The following is a 15,666-nucleotide window of genomic DNA, read 5'->3' on the forward strand; positions in this document are numbered from 1 at the left end:
AACTCGGGAGTCGACTCGAGTCTCAGACATTGGTTCATGCAGACTTCTTAACTTATCCAAAATACTATGAACCAAGTCTAGAGACACTTAGACAGGATTTTCACTGAAACACTTAATTGAATTCATTAGTAATCACAAGATATACTCAAATGCTTTGAGCTCATCAAAATCAAACGGGGTTTTAATCAATCACTTCACATATGATAAAGTACTGTAGCCACAAAAGCGTAGTTCATGATAACATTAGTGAAGATGGCAATCGCATGTCTATCAGAGTTTTCTTGGTGAGCAAACATCCACTTGGTTGTCGACATGGATTATCACCATCCTCTCGACGATAATTTCTTCCGCGCTGGAATAATATTATTTGGTTTGGTGGAACAATGGATTGCTTTGCAGCAATAGGAAAAAGGGTTTGGAAGTGTGATGATGGCTGGAGAAATATGGGGCCCCCAGTCTGCTCTTGCAGCGGCGAGGTTTGTGCTCGTCTCCTGGGTATCTCCACCCCTGGTTTATCTCAAGGTAAACTTTGATAGTAGCGTCGGTAATAATGGGAGATGTGGTGGCATAAACTTCATCATCAGAGACCATAGAGCCAGACTGGTGGCGGCCGGAGGTAGGTGCATCTTCGACACGACTGCCGTCTGTGCCGAGCTCAGAGCTGCTTGGAAGGGTATCACTTTCGCGAGGCGCGTCTTAGGTGCCGACTGTCTCCTCCTTGAGGGTGTCTCGGCCGTGGTGATCGAGTGGATCAGGGGTCGGAGAGGTGCTGCGAAGGGAAGACTGATGCTCCACGGCATCTGCAGACTACTGGAAGAGTGTGGTTCCTACACAACCACACATGTCTACAGGGAGGCAATTCATGTAGTGTGCAAGGTTTGCTAGTGGCATGGTTCAAATTTTTTAGATAAATCAGGTAATTAGGAAGTACATAAATATTTTCAAACATTTGAGAGAACAATATAAACAAATTGCTTTAGAATTTAAACGAATAAAATTTCATTGAACATTCTCATTTACCCGCATTCCATGAATTAGAGCCAAACATATTTGAAATTTTATATGACGTAACTTAAAAATTTTATGTATCGCAGATGCGTATCCAATGCTGATGTAGCCATTCGTGTCTTAATTTAGGAGTTTCATCTCGTAGTAACGTCTAATGCTATAGATAAGGTGATTAATTGGTCTTCTTGTTTTGAAGCTTAGTAAACATGACTCACATGTAGTTCTACCAGTTTCAATATATTGAAGACTAAAAACTCATGGGCCAGTAAGCAGAATTGTATTCAAAAAATATTAAGATATAGAACTCGAAGCATAATAATAATAATAGCATAAAGAATATCATTTTTCAAAAATCAATGGCAGCTTGCACTAATACTTAGGTATGAATTTATGATAAGTGGTCAACAAGCTGTTAATTCATATGTGGGAAAGCAAAAGATGCAAGCTTACCAAGTTGGTAATGTGAAGATTTAGATTCAAATATTGTCGTACCGAGATTTGAATGGTTATGGAGAGATGTTCCCTCCATTGTGTGCGCGCGCGTGCATATAACACCAGATTATTTGGCTAAGTTAGCAAATTAGCTTCTAAGTAGGTGCAGCACTCATAGTAGGTTCTTAATATACTTGCTTGGAAGCCAATCCAAAATGCAGGGGTACTAAGTATCTCCTTTTATTCTTGTGATGGGAACCCTACAGTATGCAACTCACCTCTAGTTAGATGCTAACATTCAAGTATATATATGTATGTGATAAATTAATTGTCAGGATGTGACCATATATCTTCACCACAAGGGGTTCAAGTCCACCTTTTCTTTTCATTCCAAAACTACTCTTCTATGCCACAAACTATAAAGGTGGACCATGCGTCTCCCCCAGTATGGTTCAACTCTACGTTTTCTTCTCATTCCAAAAGTTCTTCTGTGCCTCTTTTATCCTTGGAGAGCACTCCTTCCTGGTTGTTATTGAATACAAGACTCCAAATGCATGATTCTATATGGGTCCCATGCTGCCTTTCACAGGTAACAGTAGTAATATATAAGGGAAATTATAATCTTTTTCAGATCTGTTTGGATGCCGGAAGATCTTATTGGTTGAACATATAATGAAAGCTACAGTGGTTAAAAGAGATTGAGTTACAGGACAGTCAACTAATCTTCAGTGTTAGAGATGGTACATCTTGGAACAGGGAACCAAAACAAGGAATGAGATGCTTCTCAGGCTCCCACACTCGCTTTTGACCACCCTAGTTTCCACCATAAATTTATGAAGAGGTATCCTGTGGGGAAATCTTATTGGACCAATAAGATCCTGCAGCATTCAAACAAGGTTCAATCCACCCCGAGCATTCCCTTCTCTCTATTTAATCACATGCATCACATGGACCAAACACCACCAAAAACTACTTAGAGTAGACTCCTTGATCTCCATTGACAGCTATTTATACACAAACAGACATTTCTTTGTGCTATTTCGATTGGATTAGTAACTAGGATGAACACAGAATTGAAGCACCAAAAAGCAGACAAGTCACGGAGTTATTAGATGGCTAGTAAGAGGGAACTATCAAATGAAAAGAACCATATCAGTGCCATTGAAAAATTCAAATTATTGTTTGGATGGATCTATTTCATTGTGATATGTGCCGGGCAAACTTCTTCAGACTAGATAAGTTCTTTTGATAACAGGCCAAACAGAGTTTATCTGGTTGTTGCCACCCCTCTCCCCAGTGCAAGCACTGGGGAGAGTTTTCAGGTTTTGAAACTGAATGTGACACTCCCACTATCAATCTCAGAGGAAAGAAGGGAAAAAAAAGGAGGGTCTTGAATAAAAGATCGAGAACATGAGAGGATACAGAAAGCACAAAATCATATGCCACATCAAAAAGCTAGCGCATACATGACAGCCAATCATGTTGTATAGGTCTCTCACTAAATCTAAAAACACCACCATGAAATCTAACATCACAAATCCATAACAGAATACCTTGAGTTAATTCTTATTTTAGCATATATCATAGTAAAAGTCATAAGCGAAAACATTATGCAGGAGTAGCTTCCTTAATTAAACCAACGTCAGACACCAGCAATACTGCTTTTATGTCAGCTTATGAATGGTCTTCATGTCAGCTGCCTCCTGAAGTCTCCCCTTTTCAACATGATCCCACCATTTAAGCAGGAAATTATCCACAACCAGCCTGAACCAAGGGGACAGTTTTGCCCCATCTTCACCGGTTTCTGCTTTCCTGAGCAGTTCTTTCAATTGATCCCGATTGACATACTTCACATCAGCAACTTCATCGGGGTTTGGATGCAAGTTAACATCACGAACAATGAAGAGCAGATAATCAACTGGCATGAGAAAATCTGATCCAGTTAGAAATACAGATATTTAAGCATAGAGCTAATGGAACAAGTCATGTGCAAGGACATACGCTCATGTTCCCCCCACTTTCCATCAGATGGGGCCTTGTATAGCATGCGTCCAAGAGGAATGAACTGATCAACAGGCAACTCTTCAGGAGGTATGCCCAATTCATCCAATAATTTCCTTTGTGCAGCGTTTCTGACTCCTGTTTCAGAAACAGTGAAATTTTATTACCAAGTACTCCAAAGCATAAAGCAGAGAAGACTAGCTCGGTTATACTGCCAACATGACAGACCAAGGAAGTTCTCTTCTGTAAGCTCTGAATCACGATAAAGAGGATGACTGCAGCAGGTATTTGTCCACACTAAAGGAAAAGTAACCTTTGTTGCAGACCTTTGCTGTCAAAAAAAAAAAAACTGAGGCATCTATGAATACAAAAAAAATTAGCCAGGTGATGACATAAGAAATAAGAACCAGTTTACACAATAGTTTAAAATATAATAGAAAGTCATGGCTGGTCAACATCAACCAAACAACAAAACAATTAAGCCAAACAAATGAGATGCAGTAAGTTGCATATTGTAAATGATATCGATACAACTTTATCAGGGATGTCTTTTAAATGAGCTAACCAAAACTAACCAGATATGCTCCATGCCTAGCTTGCCAAAGAAAACTGCAACTTTCCTCAAACTAACAAACAGAAAGTTCCAGCGAACAAGACTGACCTTTTCGCAACACATATATAGCAGAGCGAGATGAAAGGTAAGGAAAAAAAATACAAGATATATTGTACTTTCAGTTCTCAAGTAAAGGTAGTTCTGATCACAAAAGTGGCAAAGTAGAATCCATTTTAAAAGCAGCAACACAAACATTGAACTTCAACAAGAGCTAACAATCAAAGATAACATCATGAGTTTCATCAAACTAGCTGCCAGCATAAAAATCAAAAGAGAAAAAACAGCATGAGTTTCATTAAACTGATTCCCAGAGTAATATCAGAAAGACAAAACAGAGTTTGACTTTACATTTATTAGAACAAATTATCCATAAAGGTGGAAGGATCATGAAAAGAATATTTCTTACCAAAAAAACTCAAGACTTGTGCTTAAATCATAAATCAAGATTTCGTACAATGACATTCATATAAAGTACACCTTCAGGTTGCTATTATATATATAAAAAAAAACTGAATTTTCATTCTGAAGATAACATATAAGCAAAACTGAGTATCTCAATAGTCATGACAAAGCCAAAAATGTCCATGCAACTGTCAGCCTTGTGACCTTTTTGGTTCCAAACAAAATGGCTTTGTTGCAAGACCCATGGACGCTCTCAATCAAATTCTGACTTATTTCACACATCAAAATTTTGTGGGATCAACATGCGAAGAAACGTTCTGCTTAAAATTTAGTTTTCTGTCAAAGTTTTCTTGTGGGTTTTTTTTGCCCATGGTTCACCAGGGTATTCTGCCTGGGTCTAAAGTTACTTCAGAATATTGTTTCCATCTCACACCAACGTCTGACACCTCTTCATCTTCTGTTATGCCATACTAGATTAAGATCACACATAGATTGACTAAAAATCTTGATGTTTATTCTTTTATCATCTCATAAATCCCTGAAATATGCAATTCTTTAAACTGCAACATCCAGAAAAAGGTAGTCCATGTAGAAGTGTGCCATTAATGGGCAAATGGATTCAACACGAATGAACAAATTGCCAATAAGAATGATAGTTCACACATCCACGGCTCGGTCAGGCCAGGTTAGGGCCATGCATATCTAGTATGTCGAAAACAAGCAAACTCCAATATTCTAAGCCTGAATCTACTTGGACAAGCCTAGATTTGAACATTTGGAAATCAAGAAAGATTTGAAAAGAGTAACTCTAAGGTCTCAAGCAGGGTAGCCATGAATCTTACATAAAATATTTCATAAGTAAGTTTTACATCCTAAGAGATAGGGGAGGCCTGTAAGGGGAAGGTTCCATGTGAATGATACTTGCACATGGGCTAGCCGATCCTAAGAGATGGGGGAGGCCCATGAGGGGAAAGGTTCCATGTGGACAGCACTTGCACACGGGCTAGCCAATGCTAAGAGATGAGGGAGGCCCATAACGGGAAAGGTTCCATGTGGATGACGCCCGCGTGTGGGTTAGCCGATCCTAAGCGATAGGGGAGGCCCTCGAGGAAAAGGTTCTGTGTGCATGGCACTTGAACATGGGTTAGCCGGTCCTAAGTAAGTTTTACATCACAAAACAAATGTCTTCCTCAAGTAAGACTAGAATGATGTAATTGAAAAATTGATGTTCCAGAAACACTATTTGATATTGAACATAGGAAACACTGCTAACAATCATCTAAACTGAACAAGGATGAAAAAATCATTTCAATATGATCGGATCTTATTCAAATTGATACATAACAACATGTTTAAAGGTAGTTTTTTTTGCCTTTAATCCTATAAATCACATACCTGGAGTAGCAATTCATAATTTGAGTTGAAGAGAAAAACACTGAAGGCCCTGTGGAGCAGATTCTCGGATTCTATTTTCTCCATCAGATGGCCTACACAATAGAAAGAGGGTTCAGGGACCAATCAACAACTAAATAATCTGTCCTTAAATATTTAATGTGTAAACCTCAAGGAATTTAAAAAAATAGTTTTAATGAAAATAATAATTAAGATAAACATCATATGAGAAACATATGCTAGATTGTAAAGTAAATAATTCAGAATGTTGGTTCTCAATCCGTTCATCAAATCGAATGTGTTTGAACAACAAATCGCATTATGCTGTAAAATTCATGAATCTACAGAACTTTATAGTACATATGCATGCAGAAAAGTATTCTGCATCATATTGAATATGTTCAACCTTTATAGGATGAATGTCTTGTTTTAGGAATGTAATTAGCTAACAGCTTAAAAGATATAATTATATTGTTTTAGCAAGGTCGGTCCTCAGAAAAGCAGAGCATAAAAGATATAATTTGGTAAAGAATCTCATCCACATATTTAAGTGCTGGCTTCAAATATAATTGAACAATAATTACCTAACGGGTTACTAATCTGTTGCTAAACCAAGCACAGTTCATTGATTGGTTAGGTTGGTCCAACCTTTCTAATTCGTAAACCAAGCACAGTTCATGGAACGGTCAGATCAGTATGATTTAAACCAATTCCCAACAATTAACTAACATGCTCTTGCTAATAACAAGTTTTGAAGATTAGTTCAGGCTAAGCTCGAGGTCTTGTCGCCATTACTTGTATAACATGGGTTATAACTAGCCGAAGTTATGAGAATTTCTCATAATCAAGTTTAACAAGGAGATCAAGGAGAACCAATGGACAAAGGTGGCAAGAAAACTTCCCATTTGGAAGAATTTGGCTACTGAAAAGGAACAAAGGATTATATTTATATTATTCTAAAATTATTTACTATAAACTGCAATTTTATACATTAAAAAGATAGAGCACTTTTCACTCACTTAACAAGACCATGACAACAAATATTGCATGTAAGCATGAAAAACCAAAACAATCTTCGAAATAAAATTGCAATGCCAGAAGCAGCATAGCTCAAATTCAATGAACTTTAAAAGGAAATGAGTGCATTAAGATCATGAAGGATAAGAACATGGAAAGCATTAAAGGATCCAAAAACAGTGGAAAGAAAGGATATTCCATATATCTCTTGGCCTAATTAAACAGATATCATATTTGTAGCATCAAGAACTAAATCTGAAAGAGTATACTATTTAGTGCATGAAATATAATGTCATACAAGCATCACAGGCTTTTAGGGATCTTTGCTTCTTACAATTGTATTTCGAATCATGCCCAATAACATTGTCATGCTCATCCACCAAGATACACCTGTACATCATTGGAAGCCGCGCTTTAATTCTTCCATGAAGGTTGAAGTCAGTAATAAAGGTTAAGGGAAAAATAATGCCATAAAGAACTTAGCCTCCTATAGACAAAGTCTTAATGAACTTGTAACTTCAAATCCACTTATTAGTACTAGAATCCTAGCTCTTTGAACAAAAATCCACAACAGATGTGTCTACTTATAAGTCATGCAAATTTAAGAAAGATTTAAAAGTTCAATAACATGATGAAAATGCATGAACAGAGAATAACTTGATAATAAGGAGGACGAACCCAAAACACTAGTCCAAGAAGATGGAGCTTGTGATGTGAAATTTTCAAAAAGCGGGATCATCATATCATGAGTCAACCAAGTATTTTGATCCAAGCAAGAAATTCAACTTTAACATTTGAAACTATGGCTGGTTGCAGATGTTAACAATTCACAATACTGCCAACTTTATGACATCTAATGATAGCAAACATTTTCATATGTGCTATAGATTGACCGAGGCATACTTCAATAGTATGCAGGTTTGTAAGTGGAGCAAGTTCTTATGCTCAATAACTAAGATAATGTACCTTTAGTAAGTTATCCATGTTTTCCTCATCTAACAACAATAGTGGGAGTGCCACCAACCATTTATGTCTCACTTTCTTTTTTCCCATTTGAGAACTAAGACGGGTGGGAGTCTGGCCCCATATTGTAGTGACGGCAGGACCGAATCTGGGTCACCTATACTAACAAAAGAGACTTTATAAACTTGGCTAGTTGGCACCCTTGGTGCAACCAATCATTTCAAATACATAATGTAGTAGCTAACCACATCCAACTCTTCGAAAACACCTCTAGAGTTTTGAACAATCTCCTCCTCCATCTGGAGGAGAGAGTGCATCCGCTTGGTTGCAGCCCACTTTGTAACCAAAATATTCATGTATTTAGCAAGTTAACAGTAATCCTCAATAATCATATTCATACATATGTTTCCTATATTATCAATTGCCACAAACGTGAATCCCTAAGATGGCCAAACCAAGATATACGACAGATTTGCAACTAGCAACTAAGATTGTATTAGAACCGGTATACATATCACATTGTCCTCATTTTTGTCCAATTAAACAAACAATGCAATCAACATTATCATTCACAACTACGTGGACCAGGGGTAAAGTGTTTCCAGGACAAGCTCTCATGTGAACAAATTGTGGTACATACTTTTAAGTTTTAACGTTCCCTATATCTCATCTGCAACTTCTATCCCTTCATTTCCATGATCACAATTGGTAATTTGTCATAAGTTTTATCAAAATTTTGGGTATAATCCTCTTTTTAATCTGTTAACATATGGACTAAAGTCTAAATAGTTCAGTTTTTTCTAGAATTGATACAAAATAGTTTTGAATTACCTTGTCACTTTCTTGTAAACGTTTCTCTCACATTCTCCTATAATCTCATACATTCACATATATCTATTCCAACGATAGCTGATCCAAATTGTATAGCATAAGCCCAGCAGTAAACAGTCATGAGTTTACCTTAATGGGATAATTTGAAGTTATTATATATTTCCTTGTAACTTGCACATTTTGTAATTCATGACCCTCATTTATAACTTAAGTGTGGCTTGATAAATTAATTCATGATAATCAATGCAGATTTTGCTATATTCATGATTTTGTAAAATTTACAGTATCCTATCCTTTTGTCTGAATGGTTCTATTTCCTTTTTTTGAAAAAAACGCAATCATTCTATCACTTTCTTTCCTTTGTTATTTTGAAAAATTTAAAACATCATCACATCTCATTATTTTCCAAATCTTTTGATGAACAAGATTTTTTGTCATCATGACCTAATCCAAAACCGACTTTGTGGGTATAAGAAGGCATACAAACTGCTGCCATGTTTTGTCTACAACATGGTATGAAAACATGACACTTGAAACGACAGTTGGAAACTAGGAATAGATGCCAATGTATCAAACTATTATTAGCAGTAACAATGACATATATATCAGGTCTAGGGCAGCCTCGAAGAAAGGCAAGCAACTCCATACAATTTACTGCTAAATTCCTGAACACCAGAAGTCTTGACTGATTTAGCAAAGAAAACAACAAAATTAGGGAGAAAAAAGAGAACATTTGTATAATAAACCAAAGTCAAAAATTGCTTGTTAAAAGGAGGGAGGAAAAAGGAATAGTCAGGAATTATGACAAAAGAAAATGTCACTACAACGATACCCAGATTCAGATTCTTAAATAGAACTTAAAAAATATAAAAGAAAGAAAAATAGCTATAAATGGATGCCCCAAGGCATTTATCAAGAACAATGCCCTTGCTATCCTATATGACAGATAGGTCAGAATTTTATTTGTGGATCAAAGTGTATATAAGGGAATATATTCCCTAGATTTTCTTCAACACCTTAAATTTTCTAATGTATATCATCCCTACCCTATATAGCCTAAAATCAATTATTTCTAGTCTATGATCCAAGTTTTATTAAAACAAATCTATGCAGCGAGAATCGTAACAACCTAGGGCCTCACCTAAAAAGACTAGCTAGAAGATATTATTTGGATTGGTTGACCCTGTATATGTACCCATGATCCACCCAATGCATAGCCAATGTGAGACCAAATATACGCCTGCATATGTCCTTTCATGCTCCCCTCGTTTAAGCCTTGACATCCTCATCAAGCTAAGGATCCAAGTCTATTCAAATCCATTCATAAGTACCACAAATCCAATCACAAATACTACGATCAATCCATGGTAGGCCCAAATGGGCCCGTGCTACAGTACCCCTAGTCCACATGGGTCACAGGCAGGGTCTGCTTTGATACCATTTCTAATGACCTGGGACCTCATCCAAAAAGGCTAACCAAAAGGTGTTATTTGGTTTCCTTGGCTTTGCATAAGTATCCAAGATATGCCTAGTGCACAACCAATGTGAGACTAAATATACGCCAGGACGGTCCTCACATGACAACATCCTACCTTATATAATCCCTACCCTATATAGCCTAGTATCAATTATTTCTAACCTATGATCCATACCTCGTAAAAACATGTCTCAGCAATGAGAATGATAATAGGAAGGGATAAGTGCAACATACAATTCCGATTAGCAATTATGATGAAAAGGTTACAGGATATTTTTTTTCCAAGAAAGTTAGAAATTCAGATAACTAGTTTCTACGAACTACAACTATTTTAGACTTGATCATACAAACAAAGGGGAAAATATAGAACCAATGATACTCATCTTTTGGTCAAATAAAAAAGTCCAACTGTCATTATCTAATCACTAAAAGACCAGCATGAATTAGATGAGGAGCCACCTTAAAAGGGAGGTCTCCATGGAGCACAATGCATGTACACGGATTTCACGTACACAAGCATAGGTCTAGACTCTTCTAATGTATAATTGTTGTCTGTATTCTTAATCTGAAACATCACAACAGTTACAAATATAGCATAGAACTACAAAATGTCATGTTCTGTGATGTGTACGGTGCTGTTTTTATATTAGTTGTTGGACCAAAAGCCCATTGCAAAGGGCCTAACAAAAGATGTTAGACATCTTCCCATAGTGTTGCCAACACTGATCCCAATATCCACTTGGCTATCGTGGCTTAGGCAAAACTTGTAGGAATCGAGGGTATTTGAATGTATGAATATAACAAATAGAGATGTCATTGTGTGTGTTTATTCTGAAAACAAATGTCAAGGTGGGACTGATCCACCAATTCTATAGACTCATGTGGTCCACTAATCCAATTCCAATAGCCAAGACCTAATAATAGTATATGGGCAATTTTTTTACAATTTAATCCATACAAACTTATGGTTGGCTTTTTGGCAATTTAAACTAACTCGATGAAAATTTAGACTTGGGCCAACAAGTTCTGAAACCACAATGATCGAGGCAAAAATGACAAAAAAGAAAAAACTAAAAGAAATGTGTGATCTTGTGACAGATTACCAGAACATTGAAATTAACCTCAGTAATCAAACTTATGGATGCTAAAATAGGTTCTAAAGACATCCTCGCAAAACTACATGCAAGATCCAATCTTTCGCACAACATGCAGACAATTGGAATTGGAATAATCCATTTAAAGTAGTTTATCACCACCAATCAACAAAAAACCCGATTCAGCGCAACTATAGTATAGCCACATATAATCATCGACAACATCCAAGTCTTTTCCTATCAAATAAGGAATAAGATACGGATCATGACTCAAACTTGAAGGCCCTACAAAGAATTGAGAATATAATACTAGATCAAAGCTCTAAAATTGTTACAGCAGTCTTGTTTAGCCAAGGCCACTACCTGGCAAATAGGAGAGTCTAATGTTAAGACAGATCAAGGAAATGAAGGGGAAAGCAAGAAAATAAAATGAGAGTAAGAGTTAGAAACCGAGGGGCTTACTCATCTTCGAACATGAGGCGCCTCTGGACGGCGTCCATGGCTGCATCGTTGATGGCAGCGGTTGCAGCGGTAGCCTCTTCTTTTGCCATGGGAAAGAGGAATCGAGAGAGAAAGCAGATGCGGAAAAGGGCACAACAGCAAGGGCAGAGGGGAGAGAGTGAAAAGGGTGGCTCTCATTGGGACCGGTGGAGATATAAATGGAGTGGCCCCCGCTGCTGCCACTCGCCCTCGAGCAGCAGGCATGGCTCCAACGAGAGAGGCGGAGAACGTGGACATGGGCATGGCGATTCGTCACCATCACCGAGGACAGCATATGGAGTAAATTATTATGAAGGGAACTTAACACCTGCTAATATTAAGAGAAAATCTATTTGGTTTGTGAATAAAATCAAAATTGAAATATAGATATTAGGCAAGAATAAAAATTAGATTTTGAGAATTTTCTTTTTAGCTAAAACAAAGTATAGATCAAACTCTCTAGACGGAACGGTTGAAATAGAAGTTACTTATTTTTATATTTTATTCTGAAAAAAATATTCATTTAGTATAAATTATAAATAGGTCCCTTTCAACATTTAGCATTTATTACACTATTAATATTTAATTTTTAATCCTGAATATATTTAAATGGAAGTTTATACGTGCTTATACTTATATTGCATACACTTATCTTATTTTGATCGGTCAAGTCAAAATGAACTTTGGATATAGATAAACTCGTATCATTCTCTCTTGTTGATAAGGATTGTAACCTTATCTTTTGGTTTATAAATACTTGATATAAAGAGGCATGAACAAAATAACAATCCTTTCCTCTCAAACACCTTCCGGCTATTTTGCATCTCTTCCATATTATTAGAGCCAACATTGGCTCCATATCATATTTTATTTATGCCCATGCACCATTAGCCAAAGTTTCTCGTTCATACCAAACTAAGACCGCCTTGGTTAAAACCCATTTGATTCGGCAGTGATTTTAATCGAGTTGTAGATGTCACGCCTCCAACTCGAGTAGATGTCGTGCCCCTAATTCGAGATCGTGAGCCGAAAGTCGCAACAACCGCCGCACACTCATAGGAAGCTTTCTCCACGAGCATGTAAGTCATCTCAACACAATATCATCAATATGCAGCAGAACAATTTAAACTAATAGTATACAATCTTTATTTTATTAACTAACTCAACTTACAATGTCTCACAATTCTAATATTAATCTAAGGTAATGCGTCAATTTAAATAAATTTTAATCGAAGATAACTTGTGTCATAGTTCTTCTAGTCGCTCTTCCATATTAAAAAAATCATGGTCGAGCTAATTCTTCGGATCTGTAAAAATAGTAAGAAATTGTATAATGAGTTAGACATCCCAGTAAGTAATGAATATCTTAACTAGATAGTTCATATAATAACATAAAATATAAATACAAATTATGATGTATCAGTATAAAGATATAATCAATTCCATCTCAAAATACAAATTCATTAAAATTCATATCTTTCAAATATTTGTATATATAATCATAAATCTGATTCGAAGCAAATCATATTCAACTCAACAGTCTTTAATTATGGCTATACTTATACTCTAGGGCTAGGCCATACTTATACCTTACAAGATGGGCCAAAATACCATACTTATATCCTCGCGAGTAGGCTAGAATATCATATTTATACCCTATGGTTGGGCCAGAATCAATAATAGTCAGAGTGTCAATGCTTAACTCCCAATTGACAGGGTTCAGAACATAGCCAGATCGAAAATTCAAATTTGATGCACATCAAGTTCTTTTTATAAAATAATGGATATATTTAATCCAATCAAAATATGCAAATGCAATGTAAGAATAGTAAATAATTTAACAATAGTCCGAAAAATATTACTCCAATTTATATATCTATTTTTCATTCAATTCATCATCTCGTAAAATTCATAAATTACATATAAATTCATTAACAATTTATTTGATGTAACAATAATATTATATGAATGAAGAATCTAGGAAAGGCATATCATTATTTATCTTGCAAATGCAATCCAACTAATAGTCTCGATTGGTCCGATCAAAGTAAAATTCATTAAATTATGCTCGAACTAGGACACAAATAGTTTAACAAGCATCGAGACAATCAAATCTAACAGTATTTGGCAAGGATCAAGATGGGGCCGACATACCGCCCGACGACCTTAGATCACAACCCTTCACTAGGGTTAATTCAAAATTATTGCGAAGAGTCCCTTTAGATCCAACTAAAGTCTGATAGAGAGAGAAAGTTCAGTGGTGAGAAAGTCTAATAGAGAGAAAGTCTAACAAAAGAGAGAATCTCAGTCCGAGTTCAATTAGGGGTCTAGGTTTGGTTGTTAATAGTACAATCAACCTAAATCAATTAACATGTATGGCTATGAATCAAGAGAGAGAAACTTTGTAGAGAGATAAATAAGAGACAGAGTAAGAGAGAGAAAATATGGGGAAGAGAGAGAAAAGAGAACCAACTTCTCTCTCTAACCAAGAAAGAGGAAGGAAGAGAAAAAGAGTGGCGGTGGTGCTGCCTGGGGTCAGGGGACCCACGATCGGCCAATAGCCGGTCGGCGATGACTGGCGGCTGGCAGCACCAAAATAGATCAAAACACGGGTTTTGACTCCTTAAATCATGAAACAGGGCAAACCCGGCGGCCGGACTCTTGCCAAGGCGATAAGCCATTGTGGAGAAACAGAAGGAGGTCTCATCAACAAACACCAGCAATGAAGCCCACCGGAAATAAGAATAAACATAGTTTGTTTCTGAAAACAGAGGAAAACAAGACATTTCCCTTCTTGGCCAAATTTAGGTGAGCACTGACTGGAATCTAAGGTTCAAAAGGTCTGGAAGGAAGAGGAGGGAGGTAGCTTGATGGTGGCACGTTCCTTACCAATCTCTCAACAGTGATTAGCTACGGTGATGGTGCAAAGGCAATCGGTGCTCGGTGAGAAAAATCAAGGAAGATGCCAGCGGTGAACTATGATTGAGGCCGGTTCCCCAATGGGGGATAGGGAGGATAGAGAGGAGTTTAAATAGATCGGAGACTAGGGAACCATGTTTTCCGGTAGGGTCCGAGGAGGAGGAATCGTCCTCCTTCGCCGTGCTCAACTAGGGCTCTGCCTTAATTCTAGTTTGGATGGGCTTTTGGGCCGCGTTCAGACATTGGGCCAAGCCAATAGGCCGACCCAATAAGGCTGGGCTTCATAGTTGATGAACTTAGGGAACTCGCTTTGCACCGAATCTGAGGTTGAATGGCCCGATTCAGAGTTGTTCAGGAGCAGTACAACTTGAGACTACTCAGGAGGGCTTAGGAAGAGGAATTCCAGCCTCCTTTTGGCCTACTCACCCTCCAAACGTGGTGTTCTTATCACTGTAAAGTTTAATCCTTCTTGTATTGAATTCAGTTCTAGATGAGTTTTATCTTTTTTTCTTTATTATGTCTCTTGGTTTTGATTGATTGTTCTGGATTTTGAGGAGTTAAGCCCTTCAATATCCCAGTCTTGATTTGTTGCTTCAGAGTCGATCCTTCTTGCATTGGATTCATTTTCAGTTTTATGCTTGATTTAAATCACTAGCTCTATAATACCAAAATTACTTCTGACATATTTTATACATTTTACAATTATTAAACAAAATTCTTAAATAAATTATAAGAAAATATACACAAACATAAATCAAATTATCAAAACCTGCCATCCAATGCGACAATGTCAAGAATTAATCAAAACCTATTAAAATAATTTCAGGGGATCATCACAACTTTCTAAGTATAAAAAAATATTTTATGAGATTATCAAATCTCTCTTACCTAAAAGAATTTTTTAAAGATTAGTAATTTTGAAAAAAATATATATTTTTGTCGAACTGAAGAATATTTTTATTTTTAAATTTCAGTCCAAAATTACTGTTTTGGAATAATTTTAAAATTCTATCCCACAGGATGGGTTCAACGTTCCT

The 15,666-nt window shown here is 36.7% G+C and overlaps 1 protein-coding gene across 1 annotated transcript; it reads right to left on the reverse strand.

The window, feature by feature from the left end:
- Positions 1 to 2,920: 2,920 nt before the first annotated feature.
- LOC103705690 (isopentenyl-diphosphate Delta-isomerase I) lies at positions 2,921 to 11,871 on the reverse strand. The gene is made up of 6 exons (XM_039129994.2): positions 11,693 to 11,871; positions 7,200 to 7,255; positions 5,852 to 5,943; positions 3,670 to 3,772; positions 3,442 to 3,579; positions 2,921 to 3,358 (listed from the first exon to the last, which is right to left on the reverse strand). The coding sequence occupies exons 1-6, from the start codon at positions 11,779 to 11,781 to the stop codon at positions 3,105 to 3,107; spliced, it is 732 nt and encodes a 243-aa protein (XP_038985922.1). The 5' UTR covers positions 11,782 to 11,871; the 3' UTR covers positions 2,921 to 3,104.
- Positions 11,872 to 15,666: the final 3,795 nt, after the last annotated feature.

This window comes from Phoenix dactylifera, chromosome 12 (genome assembly GCF_051530095.1).
Source record: "Phoenix dactylifera cultivar Ajwa chromosome 12, Ajwa_hap1_PhDact_Kaust_v1.1, whole genome shotgun sequence".
NCBI classification, from domain to species: domain Eukaryota; kingdom Viridiplantae; phylum Streptophyta; class Magnoliopsida; order Arecales; family Arecaceae; genus Phoenix; species Phoenix dactylifera.

What these genes read in the sequence shown, in the direction of transcription:
- LOC103705690 (XM_039129994.2), bottom strand. Translation starts at nt 11,781, where the DNA reads ATGGCAAAAGAAGAGGCTACCGCTGCAACCGCTGCCATCAACGATGCA. An exon ending in ATTATGAATTGCTACTCCAG is followed by an intron (nt 3,773 to 5,851) that starts GTATGTGATTTA and finishes TTTTTTTGACAG; the next exon opens with CAAAGGTCTGCAACAAAGGT. An exon ending in TACAGAAGAGAACTTCCTTG is followed by an intron (nt 3,580 to 3,669) that starts GTCTGTCATGTT and finishes TTTCTGAAACAG; the next exon opens with GAGTCAGAAACGCTGCACAA.